The sequence below is a fragment of the Taeniopygia guttata genome, chromosome 4, assembly GCF_048771995.1.
Source record: "Taeniopygia guttata chromosome 4, bTaeGut7.mat, whole genome shotgun sequence".
Taxonomy (NCBI): Eukaryota; Metazoa; Chordata; class Aves; order Passeriformes; family Estrildidae; genus Taeniopygia; species Taeniopygia guttata.
Window position 1 is genome coordinate 66,426,873 of NC_133028.1, and position 23,649 is coordinate 66,450,521.

The 23,649-nt window shown below is 37.1% G+C and overlaps 1 protein-coding gene across 2 annotated transcripts in view; it reads left to right on the forward strand.

Moving 5' to 3' along the window:
- The window catches only part of PRDM5 (PR/SET domain 5), a 60,054-nt gene extending 36,669 nt beyond the window's left edge, over window positions 1-23,385 (forward strand). For both annotated transcript variants that reach the window (XM_030272014.4, XM_030272015.4), the window contains exons 14-16: window positions 7,342-7,427; window positions 16,548-16,652; window positions 21,286-23,385. In XM_030272014.4, coding sequence (XP_030127874.3) covers window positions 7,342-7,427; window positions 16,548-16,652; window positions 21,286-21,450 — 356 coding nt within the window. In that variant the 3' untranslated portion in view covers window positions 21,451-23,385. The remainder of the gene's footprint in view (window positions 1-7,341; window positions 7,428-16,547; window positions 16,653-21,285) is intronic.
- Window positions 23,386-23,649: the final 264 nt, after the last annotated feature.

Consider the following 23,649-nt stretch of genomic DNA (forward strand, 5'->3'; position numbering starts at 1 on the left):
CATAATAATGTACAGCCAGGGTCCTCATTCCAGCAGATCTTCTGCTAAATTACCTTACAAATAATTGATATTTTCTTACATAGGAAAAAGGATAAAAGACAAGCTTTTGAAGGAACTTCCTCTCATATGCCAGTGAAATATGTGAAAGAATGTATCTGTGTCTAGTCAGTGAACAGCTTGCAAATGTCTACAGATAGGTTCTTTCTATTAATAACTTATAAATGATCCCCCTTTTATCTACCCAGCTTAAAAAAGAGCTTGCAGAAGGCCTCAAAGGTAAGGATTCTGCATTTTTAAACCTTTCAGTTTATACATCATTGTCTTGTTCGTCTCCAGACAACAGCTAAATCTTTAAAAATAACCTGTAAAGTTTCATGCAGCTGTCAACTTCTTGTTGTCTGTGCCCATGAATGAGGAAGTGTTCTTTTGAGGGGTAGATTATTTGAATGAGACATCTTTAGATCAAATGAGTTACTGATGGATTAATAAATGTTCTCTAAAAGACTTGGCTGACCACTGGGTTCACTGAATGTTACATTTTCCATTCATGGAGAAATCAGATTGTTTAATTCCACTGATAGCTGCAAAGAACAGAACTGGTTTGTTCTTTAAAGTTGTGTCTGTTTTTTATTTATTCCTTAAAATGACTTAAATCTTGATATCACTGTAGAACTGATAAGAGCCTGTAAGTAAAAATGGTAGTTTATGCTCTACTGCATGGATTCAGATAGTCTTCTTATTTTGTAGGGTTTTTTACTACTCTTTATGATTCATTTAGTGGCAAATAGCCAATATCTCAATTATGTTATCATAATTTTGATGGTCCAGATAGAGCAAACATTTTATTGGTCTTAACTAGAAATAATCTGAATTATTTGAATACACCCTAAACTTTGGAGAAAACAGACCACCTCAGCCATGAAAATACCACTTCTATACATCAAAAATTAAAGCATGGCTAGGTACTTAGAAAAAGATAAGTAATAGAAAGAAAATGTTTCAAGCCTTCTGGTTATCTCCTTTTTAAAGAAAAGGATTTGACTGCTTCCCTATTTTGAAAGAATAGGATTTGACTGTTTTTAGTGGATGGGAAATGCACGTTGTTGATTTACATGAAACCAATTCTAGTTCTCCCTGGTGCCTGGAAAATGAGTGTTGGAGTTTGGTAATTCACAAATACACAAACTTAGAGTTATTAATCATCAGTGGGGAAACAAACCACCTGAAAAAACAGAGACATTTGATCTCTTATCTTCAGAGTCTGCCAGATTTGAATGTTGGTTAAAATGAAGTAAGAAATGTCTCTAATTGCCCTGTATCTGAGGAGTGTTTCTCAGAGCACAGGACTCTTCTCAGAGCAGTCAGACCTATCCCTTTCCTTATCTGGCCCACAATGAGTATAAAATTACCTGTGTTTTTGGTGTTTCTGGGTCTTGTCTCAGCTGATGTCCTCAAGTACTTTATCTTTCAGATCACAAAGTTACTTAGCTCTTGGCATGAGAGAGCTGTTTCTGTGTGGGGACTTCTGTACCTTCTCAAGTGCTAAATTTTGAGTGTTTAGTGGCTAAAAAGGAGGCAGGCCAGGATGTTGCACAGGCCAGATCACTTTTTATTGTCTAGTCTGGATTAAGACTAGTCCAGATGTCATAAGGAAATCAACTCACTGCTGCAGTTGGCCAAGCTTCTTGATTACTCTTCCGTTCTTTTCCCTCCCTGGAATCCCTGGTCAAAATTACAGAAATGCCTGAGAGATGAAGGGTGTCAAATGCTTTTGAAGATGCTCCTCAGGATGTAGAAAATTGCCACCTCTACATGAGAGGAAGTTCATTATTTTAAAGAGGTGCTAGTTTTCTCACAGGACTGCAACACCCAAGTAGTGCAATGTACTGAATATTTTCTTGACCTGTGAATTTTTAATCTTTTCTCAGTGATTGGTTTCTTGGCATTTTCTAATTGAAGTTCTGTTGGAATCACTGTGTTCACTGAATTCCTGTTTAATTTAATTTTGATTCCTAATGAAGTCCCCTTGCATGTGGGAGAAATTCAGATCTGTGTATTTTAGGTTTATATATGTTTGTGTGTACATATTTGCATAGTGCATTAACTGAATAATGTTCAGTTAAGGACACAAAGTTTTCAATTGAATGGGATCACTGTTTAAGGGCAAGAGCAGCTGAGGATAAATGTGTGAAGCTGTCAGGTGCCCTCTCTGAGCAGTGTTCTAAAGCAGATGTCACAGATTATAATTTTGTTACATCCGTTAACCTTTTGCCCATCCTTACTTGCTGTTGAATGCTGTCATCACCCCAGATTATCTCTGACTAAAAAAGCCCCCTTGCAATTCCCATTCTGGGCTGACCTGTGGATCATCTGGTAAGGAGTGTTAAATGTGTGATCCAGATGGCCTCCAAATTCCTCCCCAGGTGAACTGTGCTCATTCCACTGCAGTTGGGCAATGGTGGAGGCTCCCTTCTAACCCTCTCCCTTACTCCAGGCTTGAGTTAGGACTTTAAAAAGGATTATAGTTTGCTGTAACTGTTCTGAAAGCTGGTATTTTGAAATAATGCACATATATATGTTTATACAGAAAAACATAATAATTTTTATTTAAGAAACAATCTTTTAATCCCAATAATTAATAGTTCACCATCTGAAAGGGAGATATGGGAAATGGTCTGTGGAAGAGTCTGAGGGACCACATTGCCATAATTATATTTGTTAATTTTAATAAAGAAAACTGAAAAGAGAAATTCCTTGAGGCTGCATATGCTACATCAGATCTGATGTTCAGTGCAGTTTGTTGTAGGTCTTTTTCTGATGTTCTGGGTGTTGACCAAAACCATTGATGCTGAATACCCCAACTTAGCAGAGACATATTAAAAAGTGTATTAAAAAAACCCCACATTGATAATTTCACTGCATAGTTCAAATTCTTCATTCCTTAACTGAGCAGTTTAGTTCCAGTAAAGACAGCAAGCCAGGGAATCCTGCTAACATGATTATCTGAGAATTGTATTTGGATGTCTAAGCAAGCTGCAGAGAGCAGGGACAGTAAACAGGACTGAAAATTTCACAGATGAAATAGAATTAATGCCTGGGTATGGCTTGAAAGAACAGTGAGACTGTTTCTTTGGTTTGCTGGGCTCTTCAGATTAGGACTATTTCTCAGCTGGATGTTTCCTTTTTTGTTTTTTTCATTGGATGGGAATGCATTTCTCACCTGTAAAATCCATACTTGCTTAATCTTATTTGAGGTCGTCGTTCTGAATTAATCGCTAACATTGGTGGTTCTAATCAGGTTTCCACCTAACTTGAGAAACAGGTTCATTTTTGTGGCTCAGCTGACTCCAGGGAATGCAAAATACAGTGTGAAAATAGCAATGCATATGACCAGTTTGATTAACTGTCTCAAAGTCCTTATTAAAAGTCTAGCTGTAGCCACTGAAATCTTGAAATCTTCAAAACCGGAATTGAAGACTCTGGTATTTAACTTCTTAAGCCACATTAAGGTCCATTAGGTATTGTGAACTCAAACTAGAGATGAAGGGGAGAAAAAAATATGTCAATTCTGTCATGATGTGGTTTCAGATCAAAATCCCATATGTTTTTCAATCATGGAATTGTTTTTCATAATCCTTGTATTAAGGTTAAATTTATTTTTATTATGTTAAAAGCTCTGATTTTTTTGTTCATGCAAAATCTGGAAGTAGAATGTCTAGACTTTGAATTATGCTAAATCCGCTGCAATTTATCTCAGGATTATTTATTTGGGGTTATTTGTACGGAAGTGCCATAAATGTGTTGAGCAGTTTGCTCTGGAGCAGCAGGGACATGACAGTCAGCTGTAACTTAGGGGTGAACATAACATTTGTTACCTTTGACTTGCTTGACTGTTCTGTTATTTTAATAAGAACAATAGTTTTGTTTAGAAAACAGATTTTAAAAACACCCAACCATAAAAATGCTTCTATATTTTATATATATTAATATATATATAAATGTGTTTATATAAAAATGCAGGGTGCAAATAGCATAGTTGTTAATTGACATTGACTTTACCTAAAGTGCGCCCGCTCTTAGTATGGTGTTACCACAAATTGACACCATCTCATGAATGTTCTTCTAGCAGCAAATCCAAGAAGAAATTGTAGTTTATCTAGGTGAAATCACTTTCTTTCACTTTGATTCTTAGTAACTCCTTCTTGTGAAGACAACAGAAATAGAGGTTCATGACTTGCCAGGTATTGAAGTTGCTTTTCTTAGTAACTTTTGCTGTTACTCTCCTTGTTAGGGATCCATTCATTTTCTGATCAGAGGAGTTTTGCATCTGGAAATCTCCACAATTTCTTGTGAACAACCTGAAGTTTATTACTGCAATTTTTATAATGAGGTTTTCATAGTCCTTGTCTGGCTGTAGATGGATGTGAGGGCCCTGCTGGATAATGTCGCTTTCCCAGGAGCTTGTATCACATGACCCTTACTCTCCAGCTTGTCTCGGTGACAATTCTAAACTTTGTGCAAGCACAAACCCCTCTCCTTTGTGGACACTGGCAGTAGTTTTCTATGAAATGTTGCACTTCAGCAAGCCTTCACATGTGGGAGGAATATTTCTAGCATTCATTCTTTCAAAACTGTCTTTTCCTTTGTTGCCATCTTATTCCATTTGCTTATCACAGGATGAGAGAAATTTAAACTGTTCCAGTTTATCTTACAGGACGTAGAGTGGGACAGAGTGTGTAAGACTTCTCTTGGGGAACATCTGCTTCCCAATCGTCTCCTTGAATGTGGAATTATTCTGATGAGAAACTGACTGGTAGCATGAATAATGTTTGCCTAGGCTGGCTCAGAAGCAAGGAAGTAAGTTAATTTTTACCAGAGATAGAGAAGGTAATATGTAGAGTTGTAATGATCTTGTCAGATCTGCTGTCCACAAGATCAGATAGTTAATCTGAGTTATTTACCTGGGCTCCTGAGACAGTAAATAGCAAAAAAAGCATTGTCAGAGGGCAGTTTATTCACTTCTGAGGCAGACAAGAGAGGTCCTTTCCAGAGAGCTATTACTCAGAAGTTTATACTAAGAAACTTGGTTGTTGCTAGCACAGATGTATTATAAGTGGCCCATTGTTAATTTTGTAAAATCCTCAAACATTTTGAGGTGGAAGATAAGTTACAAGTTTAAATGATGTGTATGCACAGGGTAAATGCTTATGTAAGAACCAGGACACTTGAAAAAATTCTAAGCATGCAGACTCCAAAAGTCAAAGAGAATAACAAAAAAATAAGAGCAATAATAAAATTTCTTAGGCACATCTTTTAAGTAGTTTTACTGAAAATTATTGACACAAGTGCATGAGAAATTTATATAATTTAGAAAAACAAGATAGTTCTTAGTTTGAATGTCAAGTCTGAGCTGGGAGTCTGTGTGAGGTAGTAAACTTGATTTTTGGAGCAGTGAAGATTTCTGACACCGGACAGTTTATAAGGGCAGCCGCAAGCCCGACTTTTTCAGGTGTGACACGTTGATGTGGAGTCATTGTTGCCCTCTGCTGGCATCTGCTGTAAGCTCCTAAGGCTTTCCTCATCAAGCACCATGGTGTCCGTGGTTGATTTCAGAGGGACACTGTTAATGTGTTTCAGACACATTCAAGCCCATCCTTTGAAGGCAAAAGTCTTTCTCTTTAAAGAGACATGAGGGTGGGGGAGAGAGGGAGGAGGGTACAACTCCTACCTGTCATCGCTCATCTGCTTACAAACTGCTGAAAGCTTTAAATTCCCTATTCAAAAGCCCCCAGACATAAAAATGTCAGCTGAATTAATTCAATATTTTGAGTACTGACAACTGTTGTAGTGTTTGAATTTCGGGGGCATGAATTAAAGGCATCGAGGGTCAGGAGAGAGAGGATCATATATCAAACTGCTCAGTAAAAACTCAGCTCTAACACAGAGATTGTTGTCATTGTCCTAAAAAGAGTCCCAAAACCCCAGTTCACACAGTTGAGCTTTCTGAGAGATGACAACACAAGAGAGAAAAATATTTGTGTTTACAAGTGCCTTGCTGGCCAGTCTTGTGCTTCTATCATTTACAGTTACCTATACAGAAATAAAAGACAAAAGAACAAAATAATCTGTCTACAAAGTAGGAGAGGGTGGCCATCCTCTTCCCTAAATAATCATCTCACCTCAGGTGCCCCATAATCTCTACACAACATATGGAAATGGAGATTTCATGTTCAGCAGTGGTTCTTTGTCAATATCTTTGGAATATCAGTCTGGTTTGTTTTTTTTTTTTTTTTAACTGTGAAATGTAGTTAATCTTGCTTGCCTATTTTAGAAGATTGAGTATGAGTGTTAATAAGTGCTTGATATTTGGTCTGTATTAAATCTATATGCAGAAATACCTGTTGTTAGCAGAAAGCTGTTCATTGACTTTATAAAAAGGGCTTTGCTTAACTTGTGACAAACCTTTATTTGAGAAGACACCTTCAGCGTTATGGTTGTGTAGAAAAAAATCCATGTCATTAACAGAAAGTTTTCTATCATAATTTTTTCTACTGTGTTTTGTAATGGAAACAGCCTGATCTTTGCTTTTAAAGTGTTGTGTACAGGAACAGGAGGCAGTACACTCAGATTCCAGTGCATTGCCGAAAGAGTTAAAAATTCAAGTACATTTCTTCCAAATGATGGTGCTCAGGAACTCTTTACTGTTTATCTCTGAACAGCTCAGTATCCACATTACACTAATGTGAGTTTGGGAAAATCGATGCCAAATGACACCGGTGTAATGGAGCATTAAACAAATACCTTTCAGATATGGGATGCTGCAAGGGTGATGCTAAGATAGTTCTGCTTCTACTTCAGTCATGAATTGGGACACAAATATTGCAGAAACTTTTGATTAACCAGCTTCTAACACAGATCCAGCATTATAAAAGAGTGGATTTTATATTCCATTTGGATTCCAACACCCAGAGGCCTCTAATAATGACCAGATGTGAAATAGAAAAAATATTTGGGAGCAGTTAATGCCTAACTATAAAAGTGACCATGTGTAAATCACTGTAGAATGTGGTTTGAGCAAGGGCAGTAGGTGTTTTCCTTTTGGTTTTATTTCCCCCAAGGCTGTCTGTGTGTATTCATATATTGTAGTGCAAAATCAGTCAGAAAAGAGAAATATTTTGATCCAGTACTCCATCCCACTCAGGCAGGATTATTTGTAATTTTTCTAAAGTTTAAATCTGCTCGTTGCAGAGAAAAGTGGTTCAGTTCAACAAAGAGCTGTGCTGCAAGGCCTTCATCCTCTGAGGGCACATTGCTGCATCCTGATGCTTCTCTTGTTCTCAGGTGAGCGTCCTTACCAGTGTCCTTACTGTGACAAAGCTTTCAGCAAGAACGATGGCTTGAAGATGCACATTCGCACCCACACCAGGGTAAGTCCCACATAAGGAGGAGTTTTTAATGGTTGCTTGAGGATTGTCTGTGACTTGTGTGGCAAAAAGTAATTAATTCCTGTTTGTGTAGAGATTAGGCTCTGCCAACCAAGGTATTTTATGCCTATCAAAATAAGAAGCAAAGATTCAAGTCATTAACTTACAAATTCTAATTAGAACTCCACTACCTTCTATTTTTTCTGTGTTTGAGTTCTTTAATGTTGAAATAATAGCTGTACTAACCTCTTCATTTAACCCGTGGTTTATAGATATAAATTAATGTTGTTTACTGAGTAAACAGTTCTGTAAAGGCTTCACTGAGAGTGAAACTTCAGTATCCAGTGCTTTGATTCTTACTGTGCCTATACAGTCCAGTCACTGTGAGCTTTTCTAGTACTTTATTAATGGGTGACAATTAAATAATTAAATAATTAACAATAAATTAAATAACTTTAATTTAACTGGGTGCTCTTACAGCTCACAGAGATCAGTGCAGCCTTGAGGCCAAACCAAGAAAATTCTGCATCTGCTGGGAAATAGGGAAGGTGACATTTAACTTAGTAGTCTCCATATGCAAATAAGCACACAGAATTGCTTTCTATATAAGTAAAATTATAAACTGTTTAAATTTCTACTGCTCTGTGTGGGTCTTGAGCATATTAGCTATGAGGTCCTAGATAATGTTGTTGCTTTTGTACCCCAGACTATACAAGTAATGAGTAGTTTGTGCAATAGTCCTGGTAGTTCATTGGGAACAGGCTAGTCCAATGTTGTTAGTTGTTTCTCCCTCTTTTTTTGCAGCTGTTAAATCACTTTAAGAAGTGCTATAAATTATTTTCTGCTGTTACTGTGTCCTCTTAACTTGTGTTTGCACTAGGAGAAATTTCATGACCCATCTAAGTTCTGCATGACTGTGAGGGGTAAACAAGCTCTGAAACAGTGCCAAATTCAATTTTTTTCCATGATTTTTCATACAGTTTGGGTAAAAACAACAAACACTCCCCAGCCTCTGTAGAAGAAAAATAGAGGAAAAAAATACTATTAGGCTTTTAAAGCCTACAGTGATTTACACCAAGTGATGTTTTCTTCTAAGCATTTTTTAGCTGCTAGGAAAGGGAGGATTTAGGAAGATAAATTTTAAGGAGTGGATATTTCTTTTTAATATATGTAGACACTGTAATTAGACAGGCTTTGTGTTGCACTAAGAACACAATAAAACTTGTTTTAAAATATCTCTACTGTACCATGGAGGCCAAATACCATCCATAGAGGTACAAAGATCTGTTTACACCAAATGTAATCCATCTGCTTCTAATACTTGAGATGTGTTGGTTGTCTACGTATGAAAGGTCACACTTCAGATTTTTTTATTTTGGTGTGTGAAGGTGCTAAGAAGACTGCTGGTTATCCCCACAGCTATGCTGTAGGATTAAAATGTGCAGGCCAAACATGGTTTTTTAGACGTGCTTTTTGTGGTGATGCTGCTCCTATCCCAAAACTTGACAGTGAGGCTCATTCATATTTGATTGCCATTACATGTTAATTTGTCTCCATGTAAGTATTTTTTTTACTTTGAAGTAACAAGAATCAGTACTGATAACATTTACATTAATAGTAATTTCTAAATTGAAGCCTATAATTGTTGCTATAATCTTGCATGTCCCAACTTCCCCTTTTCCTCACAGTTCACCTTATTTAATATTTAAGTAGAACTGGGCAGCTAAAAAATCAAAGTCATCTTAGGAGGAGGAGGAAAAAAATGGATTGAAATTACTAATAAAAAAAGAGGAAAGAAAAAACAGTTTATTACTGACTCCCATGGATTTTCAAGCCAGAGGAAGGAATTATGCCAGAATCTGTTGTGTAGAACAGAAGTACTGATCCATGAAGTACTACAGGATAATAAGCTAATGTTATTTTATTGTTCAGGTGAGTAAATATTAGTGCAGGTACAAAGGAATAAATATGTATTTTAGCTGATGAGGAAGAACAGCATGGTGAAGGGAATTGGAAAGGAAGGAAAGGGAAGTGGGAGAGCAACAATGCTGAGAGGTACATGGGCAAGACACCATTTGGGTCTTGGCAAAAATGTGCAGATATATTTAATCTTAGTAGTAGGTTGATACTTGTCAGGAATGCAGGGTACAGGAACCAAACCAGCTCTTCTTCCGCAGAGAAAGCAGCTGCTGAGCTGTTCAAGTGTGTCTTTCTTGAGGTGAGGGCTCATGATCTGAATTCTGATTTAGAAGTTCTGTGTTTGAACTGCACCGTATAAGGACTTCTCCAGGGAAGAAAGAAACCTGTGCAGAAAGATTTTGAGACTCCTGAGCACAATGCTAACGTACTAGGACTTGTTCTGTGTTCCTGGGCTGTTTAAACAAAGATGAACTAAAGATTAGGAAATAAAAAATGCACCGTGTTTGTCAAAGGTTTGGGTCCTTCTGTCAGTTCTGAGAAGAAAAACCAGGAAGTCACACCTGAAATTTCTCTTGTCAGTCATCCCCTGGTTTGACTTTTCAAAATGGTGTAAGGTTGTAGGCTTTTCCTTTTTCATTCTTTCCTACGCATACATTTTACTTGAAATTTATTCTTGCGTGCAACATTGTTATTGGAAGAATAAAGATCAATATTTATAAATCCTGAAGATATTTTTGTATCAGCTGAGCCTAGCAATGTGGAAATTAACACAACCATGTTATGCTTCTGCAGTGATAAAATATTTTTTATTCATAAATATCTTGCAAAAAATAATCTGGTCTTTTGGCCAAAAAGTTTGTGAAGTAGCTTAAAAGTAATACTATAGCATTCACCAAAGACAGTGGAGATTAAATGTCAGTGTATTTTACCAATGGGCTTAAATGCTGGACCTGATGCTGGGGATCAGGGAAGTCTGCTGGAAAAATCATTGTAGAAAGTTGATTAAGGTCTGGCAGCTGCTAAAGTGAGCACAGCCTGGGTGGCCACAGGTGTCGGCTCCAGCTCTGGAGTAAAAAGAGAAAGTAAGGCCAAACCCCTGCTGGCCAGGGCAGGGGAGAAAACACCACCCACCTGATATTAAAATGTCACCTGAGTACTGATTTGTTTCTATGAACATAAATGTGTTTGCTTTATAGTTTGATGGGTTTGGGTTTTTTTCCTTAAGGAGAAATATAACAGCCTAGGAAAACATAATGAAGTTGTTGATGAAATGAGTTTACAGAGCATATCAGTTTTGACGGAGTTTCATGCACATTTCCAAACCTCAGACTGCAGGAAGCGTCAGCTCTTAAGGCTTTATTAAGTGCCTAACATTACAATGTTTAAGCTTAAACATGTTGAAAAATTATTCTTTGTTGCAGCAATAGAATTGCTAGTACTTGGAAATATGGCCATTGATAGGTGCCCAGAGTTGTTGTCGTGTTGAATTGATGTTTTCATTACTTCTGAGAATGGTGATTTTATTACAGTTGGATTTAGTGATGGAAAACAGAGAGAGTTGAAGCTATTTGAAAATGACTTTTCATCACTTGATTTGAATATTTCATATTTACATATAACAGCTATATTTAATTTTTATAACTTCTTTAAGAATCTGAGTTCCAGTGGGTGGAAGCTGCCAGCCTGTGCTTAAATGAGGTACATTTCTGAGGTAATTTAAAAATTAGAGACATTTCAGTGTATAATTTTTGTTTCATGCATAAGTGCCTACTATTTTAAATCACATTAATATTTAAATACTTTTAAATCACAATATGTATGGAAGTTAACCTACGTTGAAATAATTTCGAGTTTTATTTATGAATTTCATGGGAATAGGGATAAATCATGGTGAGTGTGGAAGTGAGGCAGTCCCCTGTAGAGGACTCTTGCAGACAGTGTCTTTGTTCCCAGAACAAGAGGTCCTGAGTTAAACAGGCTTTCCAAGGCACTCATATTGAACTTTACACTGCCCCCTCTTTTTTAACTCAGAGGAGTATTAAAGTAGTAGTAAATAAGAATAATGCAAGTACAATATTGACATAATTTCACTTCTCCTGTGTTTCCCAGGAAATATTTGAGTTTAAAGTTTGAGAAAGTGTTGTATGTTTTAGAAGCACCATACTGTCAAAAAAAGATTTTTTTGTGTACTAAATATAGACTTCTGTGCACATGACAGTGAGTAATGAAATAATATGTTGTGATGATTGAATTTGGAAGGGGTCTTCCATCTTGGATTTTATCTATATTTCCCTGTTGGTAAGATAGGGGTGAGTTCCTAAACATCTGCCTGAGGATGATGTCTTTGCCAGGGCTGTGGTTTCCTTGCTTCTGGAATATGTGTTTGCACATAATGTGGAAGGTTTGAATCCCACTGCACCTATATTTTCACAATTTTTATGTGATGTTGACTGATGATCATGCTTTCCTTGTAGAGTGAAAATGTACTTTTTCTATATTGATACTGTTATTTTCCAGGAACAGGTGAACATTTATTGAATTTTCATCAATGCTGATTGAATAAACCCTCCTTCACTAAATTTTAAGGCCAGAAATTACCTCAGCAGTTCAAAAAATTGCGAAGAATTGAGAACTTTTTAGTTTATGGGCAGCAAATAGGCAGGACTGCCATAGAAAATGGGAAGTTAATGATATGGTAAGGCGCAATGAATTGCATATACTGGATCTTTTTAAGGAACGCACTTTTTTTTTCTGGCAGACATTTCAGAGAAGATGCATGCTTTTATTTTAATTATAAATTTTATTGCAAAAAGGATTATTTTTTTATTACTCCTAAAACTGAAGTAATTGAGACCTGTTCTAAAAAAGCCATTAGTCATTTAGAATAAAAGTCACATTTTGTTTAAATCTGCCAAAATTATTTCACAGTTGTTTTAACAGGAAAATTTTTTGGCCTGCTCTAATTGTTGGAAATATTTTTTTAAAGGATTTTACTTTTCAACGTGTTCTTGTAAAGTAATTTTTAATTGAGGCTTAATATTATAAGTTGCAAATCCCTACTATTTCTGTAGAGTTGTAAATTCTTATCACCCTTTGTCTTCCAATGTCAATGTTATATTTGTAAGTTGAGTAGGCCTCCGTCTCTGGGTCAGCCATTTGCTGTAACCCGCAGAAACCTTCAGGTTCTAAGAGAGCATCTTGTTAGTTCTTGAATGTTTTCCAGACTTAGATACAAAATTGGAGTCTGTTAGCTTGGGCTATCTGTGATTTATAAGTGTAAGCGGATTTCCTGCATTTTCAGGTTGGCAGTGCTGAAGGATTTCCAGATTTCTCTTTGAGAGTAGTGAGATCCTGTTTGCTGCAGACATGACTGGTGTATTTTAATGTTATTTGGCTGGTCATGTTTGTTAATTCTAGGCCATATTTTTCCATTTGCCTGATTTTTTTCAAAACATTTTTTTTATTAACCCTCTGTCCAGGTGATAATGCAAGCATATCAATCATATTTAGTAACAGTAATACTGATATTTTCAAAATTTTCACATAAAACTCCTTTTGAAAGCATATAGTGTTACTGTATCAGTATCTCATAAAAAGACATTTTAATATTTTTCTGTGAGCAAAGGAAGACTTTGTTTTAGAATAATAGAAAGAAAAGGATGCTTTATTTTAATTTTTTTGGTGTTCTGTAGTATCACCATTATTCCTGTCTGTCAGTTTTCACGTTCATGTCACAAGTGTAAATATTTACATGTAATACAAAACCTGATGAGCTTTTCCTTTTTTCTCTGAACTTCTCTCAAGCTTCAGTTTTCAGCATGTTGAAAATACAGGCCCGTCAAGTTGGTAGTTGTGTTCTTAACTCTTATTTTAATCTTGAGATACATTTATTTGGTAATAATAGTGTTTAAATTATGTTTGTCTTGCTGTAACAGTTGAGCTGATGGAATAGTTCTAAATTCAGATTTAGAAAGTAAATTGGAGAGACTCCTACCAAAGTCATACGTGTTTCACCTGTGTAACCAATATTACCAGGTTTACAGAAACAACCAGTATTACCAGGTTTGCAGTGCACAAGTGCTGACTTAATGTACATAATGCATTTATATTTCTTAAGGGACATACAGGCAACTGCAGCAGCAGCTAGCAGTTCAAATATTCTGCATTTGAGTATTTTCATCTGCTGTGCTTGCAGGACACTCTGTGCACACTTTGTATCAAGCTGCTGAAGGTGCATCAAGTGTTCTTGAGATTTGTCATGTTCTGAGTGAGGTTGTTCTTGTTCAGAGGCAGGAAGGTTGTAAATCCTGATCTGCATATTTCTATTCATACCTGGCATGCTTAAAACTGTGATATGAAATCACTGGAGTATCTGCCACGTCCTGTCTCTCTCACTCTACCTGCTCCCTTCCTCGTTTAGATGGTCAATAAAAGAAAACACATGGAATCCATCAGCTTGGCTACCACCATAGCCATGGCCTGGCAGATGCTTCTTCAGCAGAGGGCAGATTTATAGTACCAGCACTTGCTAACTCTACTGAAGTCAGGTTTGGATCCTCTTCCCAATGAGCTCCTGTTTTGCTGATAGTTAGCAGATTTTCCCCTTTTTTTGATCTTTTAAATTTATCCAGCTTTATTCTCATCTCAGCCTTGGCCCCTTTTGTCTTTTTGTGGTGGCACTAACTTTTTCAGGCCTCTTAGCATGGTTTTTATCCTTTTTTTTTTTTTTTCCTCTGCTCACATTTAATGCAGTGATGATTATGCCAAGCAAACATCACATTTTCCATGTTACAAGTGTTACTTTCTCCAAGCATTGTGCAATGGAAATTTGACACAAGGGGGAGAAGAAGCAGAGTGGAAAGGAAAAGCGCAGAATGTTTTGTTTTGAAGAAACTGATCTGTGAGGATGATGTCTTCTTCAAAATCAATAACAAAAAAAGTCTTTTTCTCTGGAGATTAACTGAGGGCTAGGTTTTGCTCTGGACAGCACTACTGCTTTTCCTGAAACAGGGCAGCTTTTCAGCAGTGAATGGAGGGCAGCTTCACACAGGAGAGAGGAGGCTGGTGTGAATCAGTCATGTCTGCTGAAGTCACTGGAATATACAGATGGAAGCGTTCTAAAATTAGATCAAAGACAGCTTTGGATGTGTTTCATGCACTACAGATGTGAATTTCAATACAAATGCCAAGGGGATGTTAGATTCACCATTTTTGCCACAGAGAATACTACAAATATAAAATACAGAACAGGCAAACTTAACCTGGGGGAAGATAATACAGCCCAGGTTTTTGACTCCAGCTTCTCAGAGTTTAAAATGGTTCTTTGTTCAAAATGGAATACTGAAATCCATTTAGCACTGGAATGATTGACCTGGTCATTATCAAGTCAGTTCTTCAGATAGCTGAAGACCAAGATAATAAAAAGGGAGCGAGACCACCTGGTGCAGTTTGTAGTAGTGAATGCTTTTGTAGGTGTTTAAGATGTGCACATCGTATAGTCCACTTTGCACTTTCTGGGGAACAATCTCCACAGAGAAAGGCTGCTTTTGGAGAACTCACAGAAATGTGGTTTGTGTTAACCACAATGCAAAACCAATTAAGGGGCTGTTGCAGAAACCTGCTTTTCACATGGCTTATTTATACTTTTCCCTTAAAAATGCAGACCTTGCTCCATGAAGCCTTTAGTCAGGTCAGCAAAACTCCCTGTGACATGAACTTATAGATGTTAATTAGTTTTTTTCTTTCACAGATAGATTAAGATCTCTTTTAGGTAATTCGTTAAGTTTTCCTGTCTACTGAAGAATCATGGAAATAACACTGCCTTTTCTAGGAATCTTGATGGGAGGAGACTGCAAAATGAAAGAACCCCATCTTTGCCCCACTGAGGTCTCTGGACCTGCCCTAAGGAGAGAGACTGGGACATACCCAGCACTAATTGATAGTGCACTGTATTAGGTGTGTGGTGAATGCTGGTGAATCCTGGCAGGATTCAGCAATATATGGAGACCTGGTGGTTTTCAGCAGCTGAGAGTAGGAATTCAATAACAAGACAGTTTATTCTCTTTGTTGCTTCAATGCCTGGGCTGTTCCATCTCGCTTATCCTTGGATCCCACATCATCTCTCCAAAGAACTTGATTACTCCCTATTATTTGTTAATTCATAGATCTAGCTGCTTTTTTTTTTTTTTTGCCTATTTATTTATAGTCATTGCTTTCAATTTAATTTAGTAAAAAGTGTTTACTTTTTTTTCTTAAAATACTTTTCTTCAGAACTTAATCAGTACAGAATTAGAGACCACAGTAAAAAGTAGAATGAGAGTAAAGTCTATTGGTACAAAAATAAGGGTGCCTCTACAAGGTGAAAATTTTAATGAGGCCATGTGTAGTGCCATAATGCTAATTTTTGCATTTAATTGATTGGTTGTTTTTATTGTTTTTTTGGTCTTGCATTTTAATTGATTTCTATACAGTTCTTTTGTAACTTCAGTGGAATTAAGGCAGAATTCCACCTCTATAAATTTCTATATGAAAGAAGAACATCAAAGAAAAGATCTTTACATAAGTGGGTTTCCTTATTTATCTCCAATTACTTGTTTCAGGTCAGTGAGATTGCAACTTTTCTAACATCATGTTTTACAGTAGCTGCTAACCAATAGTTCTAATAAAAACACAGATGGTTTGGTTGCCATCTGTACTTCTTTTGAGATTCTGCAATGAATATGTAATTAACCTTCTGTCACCACTTTTCAAAGTAAGTTTTTCTGCTACCACAAGCTTTCGTTGTACCTCCTCTTCCTCCCTATATCTCTACCCCTGCTTGGAAAACTCCAAACAAACTCGAAGTTTTTGTGGATAATCTTACTTGTCTGTATGCTTTAAGCATTTGTGGAGGATAAAGGAAAGAACATTGGAATTTTATGTTTCTGTACCTTTCAGGTGACAAAAAGCAGACTCCCCAAATGGCTGGGTTTGAAAGACTGGAACAGATAATTAATTCATAAGTGGGTGCTGAAGTGGAAACTGTCAGGCCACAGCTTTCCCAGCTTTCACTTAATCATTTGAAAGTCATTTTCTGTTGTTTTCACTGACTGTAATACCTTGGAGAGAATATAAAACTTGCACCATCCAGCATGGAATTCCACTCCTTTAATGACCTGGGCTCTGGGTTGACTCACTTTCACTCTCTGTTGTCATTGCATGCAGGAAAAGCCGTACCAGTGCTCGGAGTGTAACAAGGCTTTCAGTCAGAAGAGAGGCCTGGATGAGCACATGAGGACCCACACCGGGGAGAAGCCCTTCCAATGTGATGTGAGTTCCTCTCCTCCTTTCCCTTTGTCTTCACAGCCTCAGTGCAGCAGCAGGATTTAATTGCAGGGATACTGTGGCCTTACACTTCCTGCTTGTGGCATAATTACCCTTCAGATGGCTTAGATTGCCCAAGGAATGAAACACTGTTCAGGGAATTTCATGTACCCTCTTTGCTTGCCAAGAGCCAAGCACACCCATTCATTTTATGGTTTTGGACCCCATAAGAGTTATTTGCACCATTAATAATGCAATTTGGATGTTACTATTTACAAATTCATACTGGTTGGGTTCCTGTATGAATTGTATGACAGGTTAATAGTCGGAGATTAGCTTGTGTGGGAAAAGGAATTTCATTTATTACATGGAATCTTAATGCTTCTGATGTTGAATGACATGAGTTTGAATTCAGAAGTGACTGTTTCTGGTGAAATCTGGTCTGATATTTTCAACATCTGCTCACAGCCTCTTGTTGCTCAGTGAGGAAATTTGGGATGCTGTGCATGCTTGCAGGGCTAAAATGCAGCATATCCTGTGACAGTTCATAGATCACTGTCAGGTACCCTTCATGCAGCCTGCCCCCCTTGTATGCAATATCTAAGCTTTTGGGAGCTAGGTGGGAAAGCTGAATATTGAGGAATAATGTCTTTTAGAGCTATCAAATGTCAAAATGTTTGCTCAAGGATTCAAAGGAAGGCATCAGAATGGGTGTAAATTAGTGTAGGTGTTTTGTTTTGTGATACTGACTCTCCATGAGGCAGTCACAGGGAAATGCCAGCTCTCAATTATGGCTCATTCTGAGCAGCTGTAAATTTGCTCAGAAATTTATATAATTAGATGCAAAATTAGAATAACAGCTTGGCAGGAAAGTTTCAAGGGTCTATTAACTGTTATGGTTTATAATGAATGATCTGATGTAATTTCATTGAGAATAAAATATATTAATTTCATGAAGAATGTCAACCAAGATAGTTTGCTGATGACTGCAAGTTAGGAGATTTGCTGTATTCTTTTGGGATAATCTCAGCCTGGCTCTGGATAGTACCTTGAGGATTTCTCTAACTCCAAATCATTGTCAATAACTTTTTCAGCTTTCAGATTGTTATACTGTTTATCAGCTCTTGGCCAGCTTGCAGTGTAAATGCAGTTTTTCCCACATTATGGATCCAAGATTCACTGATCTTGGATTCAGAGTGTGCTTTTGCAGACTAACTTGGTATGGTGGTTCTATTTTATTCTTTTTCCTTGCTTTAATTACAAATAGGAGTGGTATGAAAGCATACTTCACCGTTTCAGCTTTTCCTTCAATTTTCCTCATGAATCAAGTAGAGCTGTACTTAAACACTGTAATCTGTGTCTAGTCCTAGTCCTTGAGAATTGAGAATTGCTTGAGAATTTTTCCAAGTGTGCCTTCACTTACTGGTCATATTTTTTTGTACTTTAAGTTTCTGCCTTGTTTCACCAAAATCACTCTTCAGGAGAAGCCTTTTGCTGACTACACAGTGCCAGAGGCTGCTGATCTATTGGGGTTTGGACATAACAGCATTTGCCTCCACTGTTCATTCCTGAATGCTCCACTCACCCAGCTGCCCATCATGGTCTGTTGCTTAATGCACGCTTCGAGAGGGTTAAAATTGATGTTTTCAATAATTTTCCTTATTTTACCTGGGCTCCTGTTCTGCACATGCTGGGGACACAGTAAATGTCATCCAGGGCAGCCCATTCCTCCAGAGCTGTCTTGCACATTGCATGATTCCAGATGTTTATGTAGAATTTGCAGGAAAGCCAGTAGTGGACAATTAGAGAAAAATGTCCCTGTGGGGAATATCTATTGTGGGCTACCCAATACTAAATTTCCTTTTTACATTTGACTATTTTCACCTACAATTTTTTATTCTGCTCAAGATAGCTGTAGATGCTTTCATTATTTTTTGTATAATGACTTGAGTGGTAATTTATGACCACAACTTCCACGAGTTCTTATCTCTGGAATACTGCATACCAATTATTTTAGTCTATATTTTTGCTTTAAATAGGTTTTTTTTTTTCCAGAGTCAGAAATAAAAATCATGTCTTCTCTTCCTGTCTCACTCTCCTCTTTCTCAGGCAGATGGGACAGTCATTACATTGCAGGATTGAGTTACATGTGAAACTAATCCTTGTACTCTGTTTGAAGAAGGTGCTACAGTTTATATATGTGTCTATTCCTGTGTCTTATCAGTCAGCAAAAGCATTTTCAGACCTTAATATCTCAAAGCTCTCACATCCCACAGATCATAGTGGAAATTGCATATTCCCATTTTAAGATGACAAGTCTAATACATATCACCTAGAAAAGTGAAAAAAAACTGAAATATGGAAATAGAAATGCAGTTTTTCATAGAAAATTAGATGTCTGTCCTCTTCAGACAAGCCTGTTTTTTACTGGAGGGCCAATTGAACTTCAGTTTCTCAGAGACAATAGATTATTTTGGGGGGGCAGAAAGGTCAAGTACTGCTGGTCCTGGTTTCTTTCCAGTACAGTATTTCCTTCCACTCTGCCTCTAGTTGACCTTATACTTTCTTTCAAATGTCAGTCTTTCCATCCTCCTTACCTGGCCAAAACTTTGATCATTTTGAAGAGATTGATTAGAGCTCAAGTGCACACAAGCAAGAGTGGTTGTAAATCTGTAAAATATCAGTCTTGCTTATGAAATTTATATATGAAGCAAACTCTTAAAAAAAAATCCCCAAAACTTTTCTGCGTAAGAACAGCACAGGATGTGCCATACTTTTAATAATCCTGTGCATTCCATGTGTTTTTTTGAAGAAGGAAGGTAGCACAACGTCTTAGAGCCTTAGAGGAACAGAAAGAAACATTACATTGGTCACATGAGCAGAATAAATTAAAAAATGTACTTTGAGGCTGTGTTATAAGCTGTTTATTTTAGAAATGAAGAGATGTGTGTAAGATACACAGAACACACGCACATCTTGTATATGTGTATATTCCTAATTGGCCTCCTGACTCTCAAGAAACATGGAGTATTTATGAGTGTGTGATACTTTTGACACACTGGGATTTGTGGCTGTGATTAGATAAATGTTATGGGGTCCTTTTGTGTGCTCTGTGGAGGGGAAGCAGAAACAGAGGGGTTTGACAAAGGCAGTGCTCAGAGCTGACCAGTGGGTGCTGGAATTGAGGTTCACTGTCAGTAACAAAGAGGGTGGCTGTTGCTTGGGCCTCAAAGAGGTTTATTCAGAGATTATTCACTGGGGGAAAAGATGGAGAGCTGCAGTTGCTGTATGGAGGTCTTCAGCATTATGTAATGTCATAAAGTTAAAAATGTTCTCGTGCAGCAGCACACACAGTGTGGGAAAAAATTATTTTGGGTACAAAACTTGCCTCTGGCCATTGCCATTTTATGGTTATTTAATGGTTTAGCCTTGATTGGCATAAAATCCATCTGGCGTTCAAGATGATCTACTTGGATAGTGAGCTCTTGTGGTTTCAAAAGGAACAAGTCATCATTCAGCATTTGCAGTAGTTGGGTGCCAATATAAATTTAAAGCTTTGTTTTTCTCCAGAGGGATTGTCCTTTGAGTTTTTTTCTGCATGAAATAGATATTGTCTGGAATGAACATGGAATTTTAAGAGTGCAAGCCTATAGATGTTCATTCTTGTTTAATTATCTCTTATCTATTTCATTTGTCAAATCAGTAGCTGCTTCCTTTTTTTTTTTTTTTTTCTTTATTTTCCTGTCAAATTCATGTTACAATATTTCCTTGCATGGTAGGTGAGTGTGACAGTATAACGGCACAGTTTCAGTTGAGTTGGTGTCTTGCCTTAACTTTTAATTCTAACTTTCCTTTTCTGAACTTGATCTTTTAACCTTCTGTGTTTTTCATTTTAACTTCAGTACAGGGATTTTCATAAAGGAGTGGCTTTAGTATGGGCAAGAGTCCCTTGTGCCTCTATCCATCTATTCCCATGGCAGAATGAATTGGACTGCTTGGAGTACAATGGAGGAAAACAGCACAGCAGATAATAATGCAAAGAAATTGCACCTTCATTTACCAGATGTCTGCCGTTTTCTTGGCCAGGCACAGAAAGGCTGGAACAATGAGGTTTCATTTACATTAGTAATTAACCTTTCTTGCAGTCTTCAGAACCTCTTCATTCTCACTCCTCCCTCCTTGTAACTGAGCAATTGGAATTGATTATTTTGGAAGCTGCAGGTGTCATTCTGGAGGTCAGGAAGTAAATACTTCATTTGAACTGATGGATGCTCATGATGTTTTGTCACAATTTTTGCTGCATCCCAGATGGAACAATAGCTTTAAAAAAACCTGAACAAAGCATCACAATGTTACCGGGACACTTCAGTGTGTGGGTATTTTGAAGATTAAGTATTTTCTAGACAGACAGCATCCTTGTGCCTGTGGTACCACTCCTAATATACAACATAAAAAGATGCCAGACAGAGTAAAAATCTTTCAGGTACTCTCTGAAGGAATTTTTCTTCCAAAGACCAGCTCATTTATTAAGTACTGCAGGTATGTGTGGCTGTGGCCTCAGTGATGTAACCTTAGGAGTGTTATACTTGCTTGAGATTTTAATACTTGGTTTGACTTTGTCTTGTCTTCACTGCCTCAGGTTTGTGACCTGTCCTTCAGCCTGAAGAAGATGCTGATCCGACACAAGCTGACTCACAACCCCAACCGCCCCATGGCAGAGTGCCAGCTCTGCCACAAGAAGTTCACAAGGAATGACTACCTCAAAGTGCACATGGAAAATGTCCATGGAGAAACTGACAGCTAAATAGGGCCTCAGTGAGAAGGGTGGATCCAAAGTGCTGAGTTTGTACGTGTACAAACTCCAGATTTTCCACCTGGCCAGTAAGCAAAATCAGGAAAAACATCTGTAATGTCTTCATGTGTTGTTTTCCCAATTTTGTTGAAAATATGTTAGTAGGAAAAAAAATCTCAAAGACATTCTGATGTAAAACAGCTTGAAAATAAAAAAAAAAATGAGGACACTAGAACTTTGGAAAAATTTTACCCTCATTTAAACAAATAAGCTTTAAGCAAACTTTTCTTTGCTAATGACATCCTTAGATATTAGTAGCAGTGCCTGGAAATCCTGGACACTTGCAACCAAACTCTTGGCTGTCTGCAACTGTATTTCTGTATCTAACCTACAAGGCTCCATTAAAATTATTTAATTTGAAACCGCACAGCATTTGTCATTCTAATTGACTGCTGATTGTATCCAGGCTTGCTTTATTCATATCATAATTCCGCATTTTGTTGTAACACAATTTTGTCTCATTTTATTTGCAGCTTTCTCATTACTGTATGAAACTCATTAACTTGAATTGATTCTTGAGATGCCAAAGTGTGTGGGTAGAGAACTGTGGAAATCTGTCAGCACTCAGTATTCCTATATGAGATTGAGGAGGATTTATTTCATCTGGTTGCACGAAACGATGCTGAAGAAAAAATTTTGAGCAATTTAGTTTTAAGTACTGCATCCATACTCATCACTGTGGCTGGCAAGGCAAGTGGAAAGACATCTGAACAGGGTGGCTTGAGCAGCTAGAATTGTTGAGTTTACATGTGTTTGATTTCCTGGTGAATAGCTAGTTCCCACAGTGTTTCTTCCTGCTGAATCAGATGCCCTGGATTTCTTCGTATCACTTAAATACCTATTTCTTTTTCTTTTTTTTTCTTAATACTGTTCACAAGCACTGGGAAAAACAGTGCTTTAAAACCAAGTAACAATCAAATTCCTCATGTTACCAGAGTGAGTTGTTTGCTGCAGAAGACTCTTCAAAAGAGTTCCCACAGGCCCTCTTGTGCAGCCAGATAACCAAGAAATTCTTATCTACAAGGACAGTAGAAATATAACTTCAGAGGCTGGATTGCATGTGGAATTCCTGGGTTATCAGCAGTCAATATTAAGGCTCTGGCATTAGCAAACTGTTCAGAATCATTTTGGACCTGTCAGTGTTTTGTAAAATGAACTGGAACATCTTTATAGAGTTCCTGCAGATTTTGGAGAAGTGTAATTATGAATAATTCTCTTGTTTGTGGCAATCTCCTATGTGTAAAAGCATCCTAAGCCTTCATGCACTCTTTGCTTCCTGAGAGGTAGGAGAAACTTGGGGACTTTGCCAGTTCCATTCCACAAATCATTTTTTCATACAAATCAAGTATATTCTAAGACAAATGTAGTTGAAATAAGCATTGTAAAGGCGAGTAAAGAATATTTCCTCTCCTCGTTTGTAAAGATTTTGTTACAATTTATTGAAACAGTTTATTTCTAGGTCCAAAAAACTTTAATTTGCTGTTAGCTACTATAAAAATACTATAATTTTAAGTGTTAGATTGCAAAAGCAATCAGTATCATATACTGAGTTGTGTGATGGTTCTTTGGCAAGATGTTCTTAAGTATCTCCAAGAAGAATTAGATTGGTCACTTTTTAGCATGTATGAGATGGGTTACTTTTTGTTGCTGTTCTTTGCCTTTTTGACATAAGTGAAAAGAATTAAGTCATAGGAAAACCAAGATTTTCTTTTCCAGCCTTTTATGTTTTTCCTTCTTCAATTTGGTCAGTACAAACTCAGGCAAAAAGAATAGAAGGAAAATAAAACACTTTAAAAAAACCAAAACAAAAAACCAAAAGTGAAGGTTTTCTAAGGAATTCTTGAGGAGCAAGTCTGTTAAAATACAAAGAAGAAAATCCTTTTTGGGGGGGAAAAAAGGGGCTAATTTAACATATTTTCATGTTTTTCATACGATTTTTGCCAGAAATCTGTACTGCAAAGTTGCTACATGTTAAGGGTTAATACCTGCTTTTGAGAAGACTGCCTAGTTGTGAAAGTCACAAAGAAAGGAGAATGTCCTGTTTTTGTAAAATTATTTCTAGGTAAGATACAATATATAAGGATTAATCTTGTTGTATATAGTCAGCAACAGCAGTTAAGCAGCTGAAGCTTTGATCTTGTTAATGATGTC